The sequence below is a fragment of the Camarhynchus parvulus genome, chromosome 3 (genome assembly GCF_901933205.1).
Source record: "Camarhynchus parvulus chromosome 3, STF_HiC, whole genome shotgun sequence".
In the NCBI taxonomy this organism is placed as follows: Eukaryota; Metazoa; Chordata; class Aves; order Passeriformes; family Thraupidae; genus Camarhynchus; species Camarhynchus parvulus.
The window spans coordinates 48,725,304-48,746,573 of record NC_044573.1 but is presented as its reverse complement, the minus strand read 5'-3'; the positions used below and the strand labels follow the sequence as shown (position 1 = coordinate 48,746,573).

The window sequence follows — 21,270 nt, the reverse complement described above, 5'->3', positions numbered from 1 at the left end:
CAGATTTTTTTCTGCTACAAGGCTCATTTAGAAGCAGAAAAAGGTAGTCTTAGCATTTTCTGTTTGTGAGAGTGAGGCAGTTATTACCAGGCCAATGAGTCTGTAGAGAGTACAGGTATATGAGATGAAAGAAGCATACTGAGGTCAGAGCTGATGAGCAGTATGGTCCAGGTTCTGCTGTCTGTTGTCTGTCCTCTGCACTTCCTGCAAGAAAGGACTTGCAGATCTTGCAGGAGATGAAAATACAAGAAAAGTGGGGCCTGCTCATGTCCTCACCATTGCTATATTCTTGTGTAACAAACTGCTAGTTCTGTCCCTTCATTTGAGCCAATCTAGAAAAGGGTAAGTTATGTTCTTATACTGTGGCTCAGCATGGCAGTATCACAGTGCCCTCCAGTAACACACAAGCCAACACCACTCTGATGCTGTGAGAACTTGCAGCAGCCATGCAGAGGACAGCCTTGCAACAGACCCATCTGAAGGGACTGTTTTCCCCTTCCCTGGTGAAATTGCGCCTAATTTGGTATTTTGAAATAGTGATGTGGGGAGCTTATGCTCTGAGGTGGCTGAGGCACAGACATGCATGGCCTCCTTCTGAGTTTGATGGGAGAAGAGCTGCAGCCACCAGTGGGTGGCTGGGTCACAGCGCCATGGTGGCTGGAGCTTACATGGCAGCAATTAGACAGGATGCCTGCGTGATGAGAAGTGACTCTCAGAGCTTGACTGAAACATCTGTAATCTGTAGACAAGGCTGCTCCTGACTTGTTGCTGACTTCCAGCACGCCATCACTTTCTGCTGTCTGGAAGTATCTCCTGGGGCTTTTATTTCAACCCTGAGAAAAAAAATGTGAGCACTATCTGAAAGCAGCATCAGTGTGAAAGGTTGTCATTACCTTGGGCTCCCTCAGATAGCAGTGCATAGCTTGTGTGACATCAGCAGCATGGACAGCATTGTGGTATGGGTTCTGGCTATGGTAATCTTCTTGAACCATAACTGCGAATCAAAACAGAAAACAAAGATCCTTTTGTCTCTGAATGCCATGGCCACAAGTGGGAACTGGACTTAAAATACAATCTGAGGTTTTGCAGTCAGCCGCCTGAGGAGTTCCTTCAAATAGCTGTAGCTTATTTAAATTACTGCTTTTATCGGGGTACCTTTAGAGAAAAAAATGCATGAAAGGATTTGTGAGGCCCAAGGGGATATACTGGGTCTAGCGCATAAATCACCTCTTTCTTGCCTTAGTGAAGGCTCTCATTGAGGAGTAAAATAAACAAGGAAGAGAGGCAAATTTATCCACAACGGAGTGTAATTATTTAGCCTGCTGTTGTAGGGTAGTAGTGTGCCATTAAGGCAGTACCACCTATTTTACAGCAGCAGGGAGTGGGACTCTGATATCCTGCCATGATTTGTTATTTGAGTGATGAACTACAGGCAAAGGCATTCCTACATCCCCAAGGGAAGAATTAAAAAAAACCCCAGCATTGGGGTATTCACAGCAAAATCTCCTGTGACAATTTTAGTCAAATCTGTGTTTTCATTTTAAAATGCCAGTCCCTCTTGCTTCAGTTTGCAGCGCTGGAACTGGTCCAGCTGGACCAGGAGCACCAACCTCTTAACTCTCAGCTTTCTCTCAGACAGAAAAATCATTGAGATGTGTGCTTCACATCCCTCTGTGCCTTGCAGCAATGTGTGCACCATTACGTGGTCGTGGGACAGCACCACGTGAGCGCTGGAAGCTGCATGTGATTGTGCCTAAGGCGCTCTCCTAGACACGATCCAATTAATCGAATGGAAAGCCAACGGGCAGATTTCCCATGGCGCTCGCTGCCAGCACAAGGAGCACCACAGAAAGTCCAAGCCTTCTGTCTGTTTCCAGCCACACAAGCACCTGGAGGTACAGTGGGTAATCCCTTAAACTGGGAGTTTAGACCACTAGCTCTAATTGCTTGACTGTCCGCTTCACGTCTGCCCACAGGAGTTAGAAACAGCAGGGAGATTTTGTCTGTCTCCGCACCAGAGGAACACTTTCCAGAAGCAACAATTAGGCAGTCTTAAAGAGACCCTGCTTTGGAAACTCTGCCTGACAGCCTGAAAAACTGGCATTTAGCTGCTTTCAAAAAGTGATGCAAAAAGTAATTGATTTTGGCCAATTTCTTCTTTTGGTTCACTGACAGCATGGGGCTAATATTTCTGTTGGCAGTAACAGCAGCAGGGGCTTTCATCAACACTGTTCAGTGTAGACAGGACAGCTTGATATAATTTGTTAAATTTTGCACATAAGCTTTTAAGTGCCCTGGGTCTCAGTGGTCTTTTAGTCACTAAAATAATTACGCTGCACCACAATTGTACTGTGCACGCGTAGGTTCTGCAGTGTCTGTCTGTGTGGGCCTGAGCCAGCCACATTTCTGCATGGCATATTTTACTTTAAATCACCAGTGTGACTGTGGTGGTGGGATGCTTCAGCCCAATGCAGAGCCTTTTGAAATCCCTCCACTGACTAGGTACTGAACCAAGTACTTGAGTGTCTGCAAACTGTATGCTGATACGTATCATGGACATCTTTTACTGAATTATTTCCAACTACATCATCATTTTTACGTAGATAGACCAAGCCAGTGCCTTCTCTGATGCTCTACTTAAGCTATAAACTTCATTCAAAGATGGTGTTGAGGTGTGCACTTACCAAAAAACCTGTGTAATGTAACCATGTCTAACTGGAAATGGTGAATAAGTCCATGCACATTGAAGAGGTGACAAAGCAGTGTTACAAGACTGTTTCCTAAAAGGAGAAAGGAAAAACTCTTAGATTCCCTTTACAGGTAGTTACAAACCAAGCAAGGCTAAAAATCTGGGTAATTTCCTATTAGTCAGCTCCTATCACCTCATCTCCAATGAAGTGAGCTTAGATGACTCTCATGTACTCAGAAGTCACTTATACAAATTACTCCTATATGTAATCAAGACTTGATGGAAAGGTTGTACCAATGGAGTGCCATTCTTGTGTCTAGATGCCATAAAGACACATTTGCTGTTTCAACATGACAGGCAAACTGTGGTTTTAACTGGAAGAAGGCAAACTGATATGGTTTTAACAAAATCTTTGACAGGCTTGTCTGAGAGCAACACCATTTTCATAATTCAGGTCTATCTTCAGAAACAACAGAAACAAGAGTGGCTTTTCTGCCACTTGGATTTGCCATACTGTACTAATTAATTAATTACTAAAAATCAGGAGTTTGGAATGATTTTTTCTTATTTTGCATATGGCTGCACAAACATGTAATTAACCCATGTAACCTAGCTCAGCTACAACTGCATCTCATAACAATGACACAGACAGGAAAAATGAGTTGCAGCATTTGCAGTCTCAAGTCTCACTGTAATGCTGCACTGGCCTTAGTGTAAATCCAATACTGGGAACACTGGCAAAATTGAGCCTTACTAGTATTACATGATCTGCTATACATAAACACAGTATTTTAAAAAGTTTGCACTGCTTAATTCAGCGTCACTGTTTCCATAAAAGTTAAAAAACCCCAAACCAACCAACCCATACTACACATAAACAAAGTTTGAAGGGAGTCTTTTCTTATTTAATGTAACTCAGGAAGGAAAATAAATATCTTCCATGAAGAACACATGGAAACTTACTTGGTCTTGACTACTGAGCAGGGGCACAGAAAGATAATTTAGAAGAACTATGCTTTTGCTTCCCAGGCAATTTGCAATCCTTTTCACTCTTCACTGCCAGTCACTCAGCTGAATGAGCCTCTAAACCAACTTTTTTCTACATCTTCTGCCCCAGTCAAACCTAATCAGACTGGAGTGAGGAATGAGGGATCTCAATTCTCTGAGCAGTACAGAAAGGGGAAAGGTGTGATCATTACCCTCTCCAGCAGTTACCCGATCAAGGGGTATTGTCTGGACATTTGTGGGGAAGTGGGATCGTTTTACAGGCATGTATTTTGAGAAAACATTTCAGGGATTTTTACTCTCTAAATAAATTTCCTAATTTTTGCTGCTGAACACAAGTGAGGGTACCTTCACTCAAATGTCTTTAGTATTGATAGAAATTGACAGATTATGGAGATCTGGATTTATTATATCTAACAGGTGTATTTAAAGTGGCTTGGGAGTTTCACAGGCAAATGAAACAGAAACATCTCTTGAAAAGGTGACAACAACAAATGTAGGGGATTAGATTAGTACAAAACCACACTTGAAATATTACCCTATAGTTCAGGAAAAGCCTGAAAAAGCTCCAGGATGTGATTTTAATAGAGGTTAAATGTGGCCAATTTCTCTTCAGTAACCTGAACTGGAAACATTTAGCAAACAATTAATTATGGATTTTTTGACTAGTCATATATGAGAGAGACTGAAATAAAGACTTAAAAAAAATTACTTACCATTTGTCAAGCGATCAAACAAGAAGATGTCAAAATCCCACATTCCCACTTTGGATAGCATATGCTGGAAAAAGTAAATGTGAAAAGGCCAATGACTGGTATGTCACACTGTAAAGCAGATTTTTATTATTATTCCACATTAATCAGTCACAGGATTGGTAATTACAGCTTTAAAGTTTTTTTTGAGAAACCTATAGAAGTCATATTTGAGATATCAGAAATCAGGCTCATGCGGCTGTACTGCAAAAAATATCAGTTGCACTTTTAGCTGAGATGATTTTGAACATAACACTAAAAATGCCTCTAAATGGAATTCAAAGTAATGAATAATATAAACCAAAATATTATGAAAATATTCCCTCTTACTGCACAAATGCTTCATTGTTTCTTCACGTCCCCAGATTTTCAGTGCAAATTCTCTTAGATTTTTAATACAGTGTTTTAAAATCTTAGCTCTCATGGTGAATATGAGTTACAATGTGCTAAACAAAGTAGTACACAGGAATAGCTTTTATAAATTTAGATACAGTGCTACTGTTAAGTCCACTCAGACATGCAGAAGAATCCATCATTACCTGCAACTGCAGTGTTTTACAGCTACATCAGTTGAGTCAGGAGACTGATTCTGGACTACCTCTATGACCTACAGTGATGTATGTGTGAATGAAATACACATTCACTCCCATCTCTAATGTACATTCAAACAGTTCTGGACTCTTAACTTCTTTCCAACGCCTGGCACATAATCTCCTCCAGCAGAGAATAAAAATTGCATAGGCATATAATCCCAACGCCATCAATTGTGAAAGTTTTGCTAGAAAAACCATTCAAAGTAGGTGTAAGAGCTGCAGAATAAGATAATTATATTTTGATCACTGTGAAGTTTGCAGTCAATGCTCCACACTTCCTAGCCTTTGCCACTATGGAGACCTGTTGTGGGTTTCCCAATAGCTGTTCCATAGCAGATGAGAGACACCTGTCTTTTTTCAAGTGGATGAACTAAATGCTGTGTCGGGGCTGCACTTAAATCAGTAACTTTACTGAAATCCTTCATTCTTTAATAAATCCATATATAATTTCAGTTGTTGGAATCTGCAAATGCTGAGTAGATTTAGCAACATTTTCTGTTGCTTTGAGACCTAAGCCTTTAGGCTGTAACCACAAATGAGGAATGGACAATCTGTTTGTTGAGAGATAGGCACATAACGTGGCCCATTTAAGAAAGATCAGCCAGGAATTTGGTTATCTGAAGACTAAAACAAAACTGACACTCTCTGTAGTATTATTAAAAGAAATGGAGAGCTGGAGACCTGTCTTACCCTTGCTTGCCCAAGGTAGTCCTCATCCAGTAGGTAGAGAGAGGCTTGTGGTACAATTCCACGCAGTAACCGGGATGCATGGAAATATCTCTGGAAACTTAACAGTCTTTTCACTTTTTTCTTGGTGCCGACTTCCCCTGAAAGTGCAGTATCTGTGAAAAGCAATCAGTACAGAAACCATGAAACCCGAGGTGATGGATGACATTGTCAGTTTAATATGAGAAATATCAAACACTTTAAAATAGTAATACAAAAATCATGAAGTTCACACTTCTTGCCAAGCCACATGAAGGAGCTGTATTCAAATCACTTCAGCATAATATAATTGTTTATTTTAGAGAGGAAATATGTTCCAGGGAAGAGAATACTATTGTAGGTTTTGGAAGAGCTGAGTTCGGTACACAGCCTGCCACAGCCTTTACTGTGACCCAGCTCAGTCACCTGGGGGAAGGGGGTGATACATCTCCTAACTGCAGGTGTTAGGGAGAGCCTAGATGACCAGGCAGAGCTAGGTAGAGCAAAGCTGCTCTTACCCTCTCTGCCTCTGTTCCCTAACTACACACCTGAAAATAACATTACTTTGATACCTCACAGGAGGTGTCATTGGAATATATTAAAAATTGCACAGGTGATCTTTATACCCAAGGTGATCTTGGGTATAAAATCAAAAAAGCGACACCAAAAGAGAACTCAAAATACAGTTTGAAAACACAAATGTGTGACCCACTTTTGGAAAAGGAAATAAAAGAGAGAAAGAAATAAGAATAGATTAATAATCCTATTGCATTGTCTGCTGTAATTTCTACATATTAAAGCAAATTATAAATGAAGAAAATATTTCAGCTGTGCAATGAGGAAAGCAGGTATATTCAGATAATACAGGCATTTCTGGTTACACAACTGAATATGTTCTTTTCACTCAGTACCAGGATAATTCTAATTCCTTAATGCTGTATTCGGAGATTTTCATATAGGGCTAAATGTGACACAAAAACCAAGGCAGTTTTATACAGTGATTAAATCACTAATTAGAGTAATTAAATTACCTTATTATTAGTAAGAAAAATATGGAGGCTTTCTAAAACTCATAATGATTTAGGTAATTTCATCTGAACTTTTAATAGAACCTCACACTCAGTTGCGGTGTTTTCATGTTGCAGTCTGGTATAAGTTTTGGAAAAAAGAGAGGACAGAAACTGGACAGTTGGTCAAAGGTAGCAAGATACAATACAGTTTTATTTGTAAAACAGACCTTGTAAGAAACTGAAGATTAAACAGTCCTTTGAGAGAAAAGTCATGATTTCTTGAGATAAGAAGCTCCATAGCAATGCACTGATTTAAATAAGAGCTCATGAAAAATATCTACACACTGAAGCTGACTCTCTGTTTTTTTATTTTTCCATCTATTTTTATGAAAAAACACTGAATGTCTGGTCTACTGTGACATTAAAATATCACTTTGTCTGCTGTTTCTATGGGTGGTATTATTCTGAGAGGATTTCCAGAGAAGTCGCTAAGGTTTTTTTGGATCATGGATGGTTCAGGATTTGATTTCTCTAACAGCAGCAAGCACCCTCTGTAGCAAGTTTCTTCCTTATTAAGTAATCCAGCAGCTACTGAGGGGCAAAAAGTCAGCAACAACATCCAAAAAGCCATCCTATGTACTGAGGATCAACAAAACTTCCAACACCAAGTAAGCCTCATGGTTCTCATGTGCAGCCCAAAGACCTCACTGAGTTTTAATAATATAAAAGCACAAAATAACTTCATTGCATCTTGACAAGCCATGTGGTTTCCAGAATGAAAACAGTAACAACACCACTACTGTACTAGCCTGAAGGTCAGGTTTTCATTTATGATGTGCCAGCACCTGCCTTGATTTTCTCACACATTTTAAAAGCTGGAACAATTTCATGGCCTGTTGAAGGAGTGACTAATGTAGGTGTGAACAGTTACCCAGTGGCAGCGACACATGGAGGAACCAGTAGACTTGTTTTCTTATTTCTTTTCATTTATATAGGGCTGCTATGAAATGGCTGGCATTCAGTTTAATTCCTGGATAACAAAACACTCTTAAAATAAATTCACTTTTTAAACTTGTGTTAGCTGTTTCTCAACTTTCCAACTTTCCTATTTCCATCTTATCCACAAGCTGTCACTACTTTCAGGTAACAAGTTTAAATTTTAAAGTACAAAAATTCACTTTTTACATTAAAAATTAGAAGCTGCTCTCACTAATTTTTATCTAAGTTAATATCTGTTTTTTCAGTTGAAGACAGATGACTGAAATCACCACCTACACTCTCTTAAACTGTCTTTAAAACTCACATATAGAGTTGCTGTGGATGATCTGAAGATGAAGGTTTGGCTTCAGTCCCAACAAGCAGCTGTACATTGGATTATGAAGAAGTGTTTATTTTATCCTTTGGATTACCAGATCATTTCAGTAGCATAAATAATACTTGCCAAAGCACGAACAGGTCAGATAGAAACAAGTAACTTTTTATTATGAAACATATTTTCTGAATTGCACCACCGAACTTGCTGCCCATTGCTCTGTATGGTTTTCATGGGTCTCAATTCCAATTTAGTCATCAGCACACAGTGCCCCTGAAACCCGAGATGATGTTTCAGGTGAGCACTGTACTCTAATATCTTATACAAAAAATATTACCCACAATAATTTGTTGATCTGTATTTTCATTCATAACAGAAGAAGTTCATAATACTGATAAAGAATTGCATAAAATGTATTTTCAAAACTGGGCTCTTGACAGAACAGCCCAAATCCAGCACTGTAGGCTATCCACGTGCAAACTCTGGATGTCAACTTAAAAGAATATTATGTTAAAATCACATCCTTTGGGCCATTTCAGTAATAACTGATTTGCTTCTGAATCACAGGACTTATCAGCTGATTGCTATGACCCATCTCAGATTACTCTGACATCCACAATAATGTATTTTATTATGATGGTGTCTTGCATAAAATTGGACTGTAGCTGCCCTTCTCTGAGCACAACACACCCCAAACAAGTATAATCTCACTAGCATTTTCTCTTTCCCATTCCAAAATCAGTGTCAAACAAAATAAAGGAAAAGCACAACTATATGAAGTTGAGAGAAAAAGGTTAATTAGAACAGAAGACCAAAAGGCAGTGCAGCTAAAAGTGAACACCTAAATTCTGCTCTCAGCTCAGCAGGTGCATCTGAATCTCCCAGAAGCAAAAAGCCATTCCCAACATATGGGATCTACCAGCTGACATAAAATCAAGATGCAGTTTGAAGATGAAATTAAGGATTTATGTGAATGACTTAAAGTAAAATGCTGAACATACTACTTTATTGACAACTGTAAATTTCAATTTAAATCATAAATATAAAATTTTGATGATGACACGTTACAAGTCATACAGTGCCTTTAGATGAAACTGAATAACAAAGTAAATTAATAAAAAATATTACTGCAGATATCCTTGAACTTCAGCTGTGGAACTATGGATACCAGAACATATGCTATAGCATCTGGTTAAAGACCATGATCTGCAAAACTCACATGGGAAGGATTTAGTAATTACAGGCAATTTTGGAATGAACGTGAAAGACAACCAAGAATGTCTTTTGTTTATACCCATAAAACTTCCCTCCAGAACTGTGTTTAACTTTAGTCATTGCGGCAACTTCTGAATGTTTTGCTTACTTAAAAAAACTCCATCTCTTAAAAGATACCCATTCTCATGCTACTGCATGACTGCCTAGCAGAGGGGCTGCAGAAACCCTCCTCTGTACACTGAAGAAAGTTACTGTGTGAATTACACAGACATCTTGTATGAATTACACACATGTGTACAGAAGTGTTCCTACCAGCATTCCTCACAAAGCTCAACTTCTGCCTTCAAAAGCTCAGATGGCCTGAGCTTGCAGCGTTTCTCCTGTGTTTTAGCAGGCAACCCAAGTGGCTGCATTTTTCTGCAGGTAATTTGACAGCCACATCATGCACGCACGCACACGCCAGCAGACCATGGATGATGTCTGCATTACTGCACGTGGCCCTCAAGAGGTTAATAAGCTGCAGAAATCAATGGCTGCCTTCTTTCTCCCAACACAGCTCCTCCAGTTACACAGATCTTCTCGCCTTAAATTGATCTGTGCCTCACTACACACCAACCTCTGTTATTTCAGGAAAAGAGTTTTCCTGCACTGGGAACTGCTACCAGTTTTATTTCACATTTCTTTCACACTGCTGCACTAGCACGTGCCCACAGGCAGCATGAATATAAAAATGATGGAGGTTATGCTAACAATGGTTGAGTTAAAATCCAGAAATGATCACATAAATCAAATTTGGACAAGGGTGTACTTAACTCTGCACCAGACATTCATTACATTGTTACTGTTCTTTCAAAGTAAACAACCTTTGTTATGCATTCAAATAAAGCCTCTGAGTTTTTCTTCACAGTACTGCCTTTTGTTATTTTATTGCACTTCAGTGTACAATAAAAACAGGTCAGCCGGCAGTGTGAGTGGATAAAAAAAGGGTTTATTAATTTTCAAAATGAATGGGTTCAGAAAAGAGAAATGTTTTTTTCCTCTTCTTTCCTAAAGGATGCAGAATAAATCAGGTCCTCAAGCAGCTGCCTTTGAATAATATAATTTGTAACACCCTTTCCCCTCTTCCAAGGATGCAAAGGCATTTCATACACAGCTACTCTATGCCTGAAGACCCAGGCAGGACTGGTGGGAAAGTGCTGGTGGGATATCAGGAAGATAAGGTGAGAGGGTGAGTCCTGCAATTTAAGGTCTGGACAGCCGGCAAACAGCAAGGATTCTGGGAAACAATTTGTCTCTGGTCCTACAATTTTCCGCACTGGTTCCTGGCTTGACAGCTGGTTAGAAAACTTCTCTTTGTGAGCCTGAGAGGTATGTAATTGACAAAGGAGGAATAACTGGTGATTGCCCTTTTTTTGCATGTAAAACTATGCCATGCATTTGCATCACCTTTACTGAAGTCTTGTTTGGCATATTCATTGCATCCTTGGTTGCTGAATTTTTCTTACACAGGAGAGTGCATAGCACTGATGATAGAAAAAAACTGCTGTGCCTTCCTAGTATCTTCTTATGTTACAGCCTTATCAGTGTCCAAAAGACAACAGCAGCATTAGTATGGGTAGTTGAACTAACACGAGCAATCTAAAAAGTAATGAGAAACTTAAAGTTTTAAATTTGAATTTTGTAGAAAGCACTCATCAACTAGAAGAACAGCAAACCTCTTTTCTCTGCACTGTCTAGGCCTTCCAGATACATTTCACGTTGTAGTCCAAAAAGCCTTCAGAAAGAAAACACTGAGGTTTTGAGGAAAGGCCTGAGAAAATGCACAAACCACCAGAAGCCCATGTAGAAGGACTGTCACTTAAAAGCTTTCAGTCTGGTGCAGAAGGACCAAGGAGCTTAGATGAATACCCCAGATCTATGTCTCAATCACCTGTGGAAGAAACTAACAAAGACTGATTCAAAATTAGTAAGATTGTGTCAATTTTATCATCTGAATATACACTGGTCACTGCAACTAAGAAGACTGAGATGAAGACCTTGCACTATATCCTATCTACAGATAAAAAAGTGTTGCTCTGAAATCTTGTAAATGCAGAAATCCTTCTGAGACTTCCTCAGACTATATGGAAGCCAAAAAAGTTGTGTTATAAACACTTTGTTTTTACTTGCTTCTCCAACGTCTAAAATATTCTTTGTTCCTTGACTTCTGAAAAAATTGTTCTTAGAGATCAAGTGCTCTCTGTTAGCTACCATTGTTTATATAGTTTGCAACTTCATTATTTCTCTTTAGAGGGGCAAACTTTTTTTCAATGAAAACATTTCTCACAGCAGAAGCTGTGACAAAGAGAGAGGGACCCTGAACACATCAGAGAAAAGCAGAAAATCAGAAGAACAGCAAAAGAAGTTTAAAATGTTCTGCTTTAGAGTAAAAATGTTGTTCTCCAGACACATCCACAAGTGCACAAAACCAATGCAAAGCCCTGCTTGAAGAGGAGGTACTTGTGCTTCTCTGGCTAGTGTGAGAGGTTCTGAGAAATCATATTTCTAGGTGACCTGGCTTTGGAGTTTCCTCTTTGAACTTGAAGTGATGGTGCCTTGTAACAGCTGAGTTTCCAACTCCGGAAGTTTCTGCACAATTATTGGCATTTTGAAAAAGACTAGTCATGCAGTTTCCTCCCCATCCCAAAATACATTCTTTTTGATACTGTTTGACAGAGAATACAGAAGTTAAGAATTATGCTGATAATTTCACTTATATACTAAATAATCCTATTACAACAAGTTCTGGAGAAATTAGGGTTTCAAAGACCACTTAACAGAATATTGGCCAAAATAACAGGAAGAGGAATAGATTAAATCAAAATTTAAGATTAATTCAGATGTGTTTCTTATCACAATTTGAAGCCTTTATTTGGGCTATCACTCATCTTTATGCAAACAAACACTTTGGCATCATTTTATTAAGCCTCCTCCAAGTTCTTAGGAAATGGCATGTTATTTTCTGGTTTGTCACAATCTCATTATGATTTCATTATGAACCTTTACTTTGACACTTCAATCTTTGTACAGCAGTCAGGACCTTTTCTTCCTAAAACTGTGGATGTTCTATAGCTGATTACAGCTTCTCCAACAGGAAAGAGTGCATCCCCTCCTCCTTCACTCCCCTTGAGAAAAAACAACATAACCTGTAATAACAGCAAACCCAACCATCATTTATCATTTTAATGATTCCTTCTCCTTGTTCTTTCTTTTCCTCTGGTCATTTGGAAAGCATCCTCAGTGTTATCTTCAGTACATCCTTTCCCTTTTCTAATCAAGGAAAAGAAGGTGGGGTGGCAGAATGGGTCACGCATCATTTGGCAACTTTTAAAGGGACATCTTCAGTTAACTGAATCCCAAGTCTGCACTGAAAAGTAAGTTACAAATGAGTGCATCAGGTCAGTGTTTGCTAAGATTTTGTGCGTGAAGCACATGCAAGCTTTTTGTTTATTTTGCTTGCTTTTGTTTGTTTTGAGTTCTCCTGAAGCATTCATAACCCAAAATTATGGATTTTGCTGGCATACGAGGGCATGTGCATCTATTGATTTTACATTCTGGCTTTCATTTTTTTTCAAGTGTGGCATTAAAGCTAAACGAGAAGCATGAATGGTAGGAAGCAGATTATGCTTTTCAAGCAAACTCTTATTAAATTAAATTAAAATTTGCATATAGCACCACTTAGAAAAATACAAAAATGCAAACTCTTCCTCCAAAAAAAACCCCTTCCTATTATTTGATGAAAAGGGTGAACCAGATTGACTTCCAATGATACAAAGAATTTTTTAATATAGTGAGGAGTTACTGGGAAAGAGAACAACCTCTGTTCTGAAGTATTAAGAGGATTCTAATTTCTCTTCCTTGAATAGGTAACTGATAGCAAGGCCACAGGATGACCAGCTCTGGAAATGTTCATCCCATTCAAACAAGCTAACCTGACTAAGAAGCCTGTGTCTTAGGGATGTTGATGAGTATCTTTTGGATGGGCTTACCCATAAGGAACTAGGGGAAGTATTATATAGAAATAATGCAGACCTCATAAGATCTCTCCCTTTCTAATTTAAAAACCATCTGGAACTTTGGACTCATCTCCACAGGCTGGGCTGGGTTCTGAGTAATCCAATCAGCCCTTGAAACTTCCTCACAAGACTTTTAGTGTCCTAATTTAACCTAGGTCAGAAATATCTAAAAAAGCATCTCTCACTCCCACTTCTTTTTCTAGCCAAAGGCAACAAAACAAGGCGCTTAACCAAACTCTTTTTAACCTCACTCAATTGGGTTCAGGTTACTTGATGGTTCAGTTTTGGGTTGGTGGCTGCGGTTAAGTTTTATTTTCCCTGGAGATGGGCCCTACCTGAAAGCCCTGGAGTGTTCAAAATTCAAACCCAAAAATGAATGTAAATTTTGCAATAGACCCTTCTGTAGACAGGCAGAAACCACAGATTCAAATGTCCACAGACTTTGGTTCTTGGAGATGGAGACATTTTCATGACTTCATATCTTCCCTTACTAATCCTGACAACATGTTTTATTTCTCCAATACCTAATTCATCACATTCCTGCAAAGTATGTGATGAATTCACTTTATTTGCAAACAAACTGAAAACCAGAGTATTTTGCTTGACTCAGATCAGACAACAAATCAAGGACAGAGATGGAATGTTACCTAATATTACCATTTATCACCACCTGGAGTTAGAAGTATATAATCTGTAACAAATTAATTTGCCATGCTAAGCTTACAGCAGGTGGGGTTCTTCAGGACTCAGCTTCTACCTGCATGACAACATCAAGATCCTAAGTAATACAGAGACATTCCTTTGGAATGTCTACAGACATGTTTTGACATTTTGCATATTCTCAGATCCCACCCTGTGTTCCTGCTGTGCAAGGTGTAAGAAAACAGGTATCTCTCTGGGTAACACCATTTGGGTACAGAGACTCCAATCTGCAGGTCACATATATAAATACTGAAGTGAATACTGAAGAAGGGAATTAAATATAATCAATTAAAGGCTAATAATTTTGTCGTTTGCAAGCCAAAATTTAATTCAGATAAAAGCTTAGCATAAACAAGATGGGAACGGGAGAATTTAAGTCTTAAGAACCTTGTCTTCTGACTTGCTTGACAAGCAAACTTGTAAATAATAAGTTACTTATCACAGCTGTAATCGATGTTATTTTGTTACTCTACTTGATTGAACCTGGCAATAAAACAAAGTATCTAACATAACTGCAGGAGGGCGAGGTCTTGCTTACTGCTGCATGTTTACTTACAAGTCCAGATTTATCACAAGGAATTCCCTCAAACTTTTGAGTTAAGGCAATGAAGAAGTGTACTGTCACAGCCACCAAAAAAACCCTCATAATGAGACAATAAAATCCATTTAAATCAATGCATATTAGTCACTAGCGAGATCTGCTTCAATGACTCACTGAGCAACTTTATGAATCAGAGAACTAAATTACTGCTTACCATAGCTATGCTCCTTTATTCCTCAAATCCAAAATATACTCTGCTAAAAGGAAAATTGGATTAATTCTCACTGCAGAAGTGTTTTGAATTCTAAATTATTACCCTGCAAATATTTAATTTAACTCCTTTTCTGTCCTGTGAACACAGTAAGGTTCATTTAATTCACTGAAATGCAAAAGTGTCAATGAATTGCCAACACCAATTTCGACCTGCACCAGGTTCAGTCTCAAGCTTGATCTACCCAGTTCAGAGTCAAAATTTCCTAAAATTTGTGGGGTTTTGTTTGGAATTAATTGAAGACAAAACTATCACCCTATCTTCCCATAAACCTATAGGGCTGTGCAAAATTTGTATCTCGTATTTTAGGAGTCCTCCCTCTGCTGGGGTGGAGTTGCTACAAGGCTTCCCCTCAAGCTTCTGACTCGCTGCCATTGACACAGAACAGAATCTGGTAGGTCACGCAGGTCTCCACAAATTGCAGGACTAACTCTAGGGGCTGGGGCAAACATTCACTCCTCAGAGAACAGAACCAAGGAGTTCTCGGCAACACAGGGGTATTTTACACTCAATTTGGTATTCCAGAGTTATTGAGAGTCCCCAAACCCACAAGTGCAACTATGCCTAGCAAAGCTTGCAACTAAGCAGAGAAAAGACAGGAAGACACTAAAGCCCTGTATCTCCCCCAGAGAAGATTCTGAAAAATCCTCATGGTCCTGACAGCCTGGCAAAGACAAGGTGAAGCAACACTAATTTTCTATATACTGCAGAGTCACTGGGGAAATGTGTAGATGGCATCACAGACTCAAACAGCAAGAAGCCAACATTAGTACAGTTGGCTTTGATTAGGGCTACAGAAGATCCCATTTTCAGAGTGAAGGAAGTTTTCCTATCCAAAAAGACTTCGTGGTGTCTTAAGTTACACAGAGACTTTACTGTAGGACTCCAGAAAAAACAGAAGATATGGTCTAGTCAGTGTTAACCCTTAACAGACAAAGTAGGGAAACATCCACTAATTTGACTGAATCTGCAAGTAAGCAAAAAAGAAAAAAAAAAGCTACATGTAAGTAACCTTTAGTCTGACATTAAATATCAATGCTCTGTATTTTTTTTTACATGCAAATTTACATAATGGATGTCAACTTGTTCAAGAATGAGCTTCAGTGTTTTCCCTTAATTTAAAACAAGGCTGGTACTGTTTTTTTTTGGAACAGTATTTCAGACGCGAGATAGAACAGTCGCTATTTAAGCTCAGTTTGTTAGTGAGAAGCTGGAGTAATGTTTATGCAGCATTTGTTGATGACCTCTGAGAACATTTACTATAACATTTCATCTGCCTCTTCTCTCTCTCAGTGTAAAATCTTTCAGTATACAGTTGCTGCCTGCCAGTTACTGCCCCCAAACAAATGCAACATGGGGACAAAATTTTACTGCAAGTATTAGTTGGGTACTTTTCAAGAAAGTGTGCAGTGCTGGCATTTACATATATTTCTTTTTGATAGGATGTGCAGCACCATGTTTTTTGCTGCTTATGGGCTTATGTTTTTTGCTACTTCTGCACAGCAGGAATGGATTTAACAGAAAGATGTAGATGAACAAATATTACAAAAGCCTGTTTATTTCCTGGCAAAACACATCTGCATGCTCTGACACGGAGCATCCTCATTTACTTGTAGGTCACCAAGTGAGCCAGGCCCAGTGTGCACTTGCCAACTACAAAATCAGTAGTCAAGTATCTAGAAATCCCACTTCATTTTGCACTGAAAAATTAAGGCAACACTACTCTGTTGTATTGCACTAAATAGTTTATTTAGTTGTTTTTGCATGGGGTGATGGGAAATTTTTACTGGGTACGTCAGGTCACGGGGATGGTTTATTCCCCCTCCCCTTCACATGGTCTCTCCCGGGTGGCCTGTCCCACAGGAGGCCCCTCCCCTCACCCCACCCCAATGTTATCCCATTGGCTGTGGTCCTCTTTCCCCGCCCCCATCCTCTGGGGTGTAAAACCCCACTGCAGGTGTGGTCCGCTCTCTTTTCCACCTCGGTGGTCGCCGTCGCCAGAAGCGTCCTGTCCTAAGCCAATAAACAGGATACTCGTCCCCACATGGTGGAGAGTGCTCCTTGTCTCTTACTTCGTATATGCAAGTCCATGTGGGCTAAGGGTTCGAGCTAGCCGGATTTGGACTCACATAAAGCCCAGAGAACTGCAGATTACTGCACTACTCCTTCTCTCTAGAAGATGGTAAATATATAAAAACCTGAAAGCCATGGGGAATCTAAAATCAGGATCACTGCTTTCCCTTACAGAGATCATGATCAGCCAGCCATACATTTCAGATTATGGAAAAGCAGTAAAAAGAGTAAGCTGGAGGTCTCTGTGAGAGATAGCATAGGAGCAAAGAACACCCAGGTCCCCTACCCTGTTGGACCAGAGGTGCACACACCAGGAGGCAACAATTTTTAGGTTCAGCAGTTATATTTAGAGTGGTTAAGTGGAGTGCCCTGCTCCTGGCATGATCAAAGGCTGAATATTCACCAGAGCATCCCTCGCCATAGATGTCTCTCTACACAGCCCACGGACAGCACCAGCATTTCCCAGAAACTGGCAGGATCTGGAGGATGGCAGGATTCATATACAGGGGCTAGAACTGAAAGCCTTATAGCCAGAAAAAAATTCTGAAACTATTCTTGTGTTCTTCCTTCTCCAGGGGCAAAGAAACTGAAAACTCTTTTGAAGTTTAAAAGAAACTGAATTTAATATAACGTGTATGTATTCAAAATAAAAAAGAAAGAATCAATTTAGTCACATTTGAATATGAATATATATCCACTTTATGAATGAAAAGTGCTCAGCCTACACCTGATTTTTCTTCATGCTTTTCATTGGCAAGTCAGAACTAAACTGTCCTCAAAACTCTGCTCAACCAGTAAGTTATTCCCTTTGTCCTTGGAAAACTGATGGACCCATCTTACCCCCTTATGTCTTTCTACCTCAGCCACAGCAAGCTTTCTGATGGACTTACAACCCAGAAAATAACCTTCCATCAGCAGGACTGATAGCAGCACGTTGCTTGGTGGCAGTAACTCTGCCAGCATGGATGGATGCAGCCCATCAGATCCCAAGCCCTCCCCTCCCAGCTCCTCTTTACCCCTGACTCCCAGCCAGCCCTCCCGCTTCGCTTCCTCTCTGCTCCCTTCCCTCCCTGCTTCCTCCTCCCTTCCCCTTCCCCAGGCACCCAGACAAGGAAGTACAAAAAGGAGAATTCAAACTTTGGTTTGAAAATTGCTCTTTGATAAAAAGCACAATCCCTAGGAGCATAACTGTGTCAGCACTGAAACTGCTGGAGTCCCAGTTTGTTTTGATGAAGATAGTGAATAACAGTTTTTTCAAAGGTTGCTTGTGCAGTGCACAAGGACACATCAAGATCTGCCTGTATCCATACACTGAAGTTTACACAGCATCCAGGCTCAGTGCTACAGGACCCAAGACTAAGTGGTTCTTTTTATCTTATTTTTTACATGCTTGCTAATGGGTTTGCATCAGTAGAGAGAGTCCATCAGATGAAAAAAAAAAACCAACAGGGTCTTGATTTGTTTCTTTTTAGATTTTATTTACAACAGTGGCAAAATAACTTCAATCAAAATGAGGTTAAGATTATTTTTAACAGATGTTCACTGCTGGCCTGACCCAAAATCCATTGACGTCAATGAGAAGACTCCATGGGGCTTTGGATTGGGTTCTAATTGTTGGAAAAATTAATGTTATTGTAAACCACTGGTCAGTGCTGTCACATGCTCCCTGTCCGTGCCAATTCTATATGACCGGATAACAGCTTCACATAAATCTGTTCCAACTGTTGTTTAAGAGGCTAAAGGACACAGAGGTTTATCTCTTTAATTCTGAACTGCCCCTGCTCCTTCCCTAGCACATCCCATGGCCCTACTGTATTTACATTTGACAGATTGAGCATTATGGACTATTCACACAATCAAAACATTTCACAACCAGACACTGAGTGGAAATAATGGAATTAATGCTGACTGTGTGAAGACAGCTGAGCTGCAGATATGTGTGAGATGAGATAGTTTGGTTCATACACTTCCAATAGAGATTTTTATTTGTTTTTGTTTAAATACAGACCTGAAAGAAGGGTTGCACTTACTGTTAAGAAGACGGAAGTCTATAAACGGGTAGGAGCCGCGGCGCTCGGAGACAACCCCTGTCTGACCTCTCACCCGTGCATCTCCTGCAAAACACAAAATCCCCAGAAACATTAGAAGGGGCAGCTGCCTTTCTCTGCTGTTTCCATCTAGATCTATTTTTTAATACAAAGTGACGACATTACACTCCTCCAGTGGGAAAACTAAGGTCCAAAAATTCATCTTCCATGACATCCCTGGGTAATTGGGTAAAGCAGTACAGCTGATCCTCTTATCAGAACAGAGACACAAAAACCCCTTCATTGCTGGCTGGGATTAAACAACATTATCCTATTGAACAACTTCTTGCCCAGCAAGCAGACTCTCATTGCTTCACAAGAAGTGCAGACATCTGCCTTTTTCTTCTCAAGCAAGAACAGGTAGGACTCTGACTGTCAGGGTTTCACATATAAAGGTCCCAATCCCAGACCAGGCCCACAATCCAACGGACCTCCACAGCTGTGGGACTGCTCTCAAAACCATTAGTTGATGGAAAAATCCCCCCCAAAAAGTATTAAGATGTTTTTGCACTTAGGTGGGTGGTTTGTATGTTTGTTTGTTTGTTTTTGTTTTACTTTCTGCTCTTTGAGCACTCTGGAAAATGCAAACCTTCTCCTCAAACACTGCAGCTGTTTTATGTGAGTGAAAACCTGATGTTCTCAGATAAGCATTACTCTGGAGCGTTAGTATGTATATTTAAAGGTGATGAAGTGCCAACACAATACTAAGAATTAGTATTGTCCATTGCACACTGACTAGTTCCTGACTTACCATGTAATATTGATTAAATAGGCAAAAATAATTAAAGGAGAAAAATGCTCCCCAGAATATATAAGAGTTACAAAACCTCTCTCCAAGTAGACAGGAACTAGTGGGCAAGCATATGTCATTTTTATGTGTCCATAATTTTAAGTATCTTGTAGTGAAATGTAATTGTTCCTTTACAGGCAATCAACAAGACCAAAATATTAAAAATTCTTAAATAAGATGAAGTCTGGAGACCTTGAGGTTCTAGTTAAGAGCACTCTAGTTCTTCACCATACTAATTCCTCTTCTACAGAAACAGAGACCACAGTGTTGAAAGCATACCCACTGCACATCCTTACACAGCTCACAATGTAGTCCTATCAAAGTTTGCAATGAAGTGTGAATTTTTAGTTAGTTTGAATTGCATTTTCTCTGGGATATAAATATAGCATCTGACTAATCTAAACAATAATTTAAGAATTTGGCTGCTAGTGCTAGCTTCTACTGCTTGTGTTTAAAAACAAGAAAACATCTTGTAACATAAAAGAAGGACCTAGGTAAATGCTGTTAATTTTTTTTCTATCTAATGTTCACTTAAAATGTGCTTACAATTATGTTGAAGGGAAGAAAGCCAAGTAGAATTACTAAGTTAAATATCTGAGGTGGAGAAAAACTTCCGTGCCCTCTAGGGGTCCTTAGAGATACGAAAGATACAAGAGAGTGCATGCAAATTAAGAATATTTCAAACACAGTCACTTTTGATTATAAATATAAATCCAGGTTCTCTCACCCTTACTTTCACTTTGCTTTTTTGTTCTCAGAGACAGAACATGTGTTCCCCGTTCTCGGCTCCTTCTTGCCAACCACCCTAAGGAACCAGTCCAAAGCAACTCAAGCTGTACCCCACTTACCCCTCCTGACAGCAGGAGCAGGAGGTGCAAACCTCTACCTGCTCTTCAGCTGTTCCACTTCAAAGGTAGGCTGAAGCCGTGGGTCCACCTTCATCAGCAGCTTAAAATTACGTGCTATGTAATTGTGGCAATGAAGGTACAAGAACCCATCCCCCCGAGATCCTCAAGTTAAAGAGAAGAAGGGTGGAGCAAAGAGCTGGAGAGTTTGTTAAACACTGACGCAAGATTCACCAGCGCCCACAAGCCAGAGCTCACGAAGCAGCACCCAGACTTAAAAGCATTGCTCTCTGCCACAGGTAACTCCATCAGATTGGCTCACGTGTGCACAAAGAGTAAGAATGGCAAGCACACCGTACGCATGATATAAACTCAAAAAAATTAGGCAGGCTTGAGCCTGCTGCTGATACAGGCATCAGCAAATTAAGAACGGATGTGAATTCAGAGCATGCCTTGACCAACGCTTTTGTTTTTCTGCAGGCACCAATGAATTAACAGGAATCTGCAAGTAATCCTCTGTATTATACACTGACAAACATGTCACTTGTGACTGTATCAGCAGAGACATTAAAAACAAAAAAAAAGATAAATTCAGACTCCAAAAATCTGAAAAAACACCCAAAGC

The 21,270-nt window shown here is 39.7% G+C and overlaps 1 protein-coding gene across 2 annotated transcripts in view; it reads right to left on the bottom strand.

Annotated features, from left to right (window-relative positions):
- PDE7B (phosphodiesterase 7B) overlaps positions 1 to 21,270 on the bottom strand; it is a 170,744-nt gene that overhangs the window by 18,863 nt on the left and 130,611 nt on the right. For both annotated transcript variants that reach the window (XM_030945699.1, XM_030945698.1), the window contains 5 exons: positions 18,954 to 19,037; positions 5,730 to 5,881; positions 4,411 to 4,474; positions 2,685 to 2,780; positions 894 to 994 (listed from right to left, as the gene is read on the bottom strand). In XM_030945699.1, the coding sequence (XP_030801559.1) occupies positions 894 to 994; positions 2,685 to 2,780; positions 4,411 to 4,474; positions 5,730 to 5,881; positions 18,954 to 19,037 (497 nt within the window). The remainder of the gene's footprint in view (positions 1 to 893; positions 995 to 2,684; positions 2,781 to 4,410; positions 4,475 to 5,729; positions 5,882 to 18,953; positions 19,038 to 21,270) is intronic.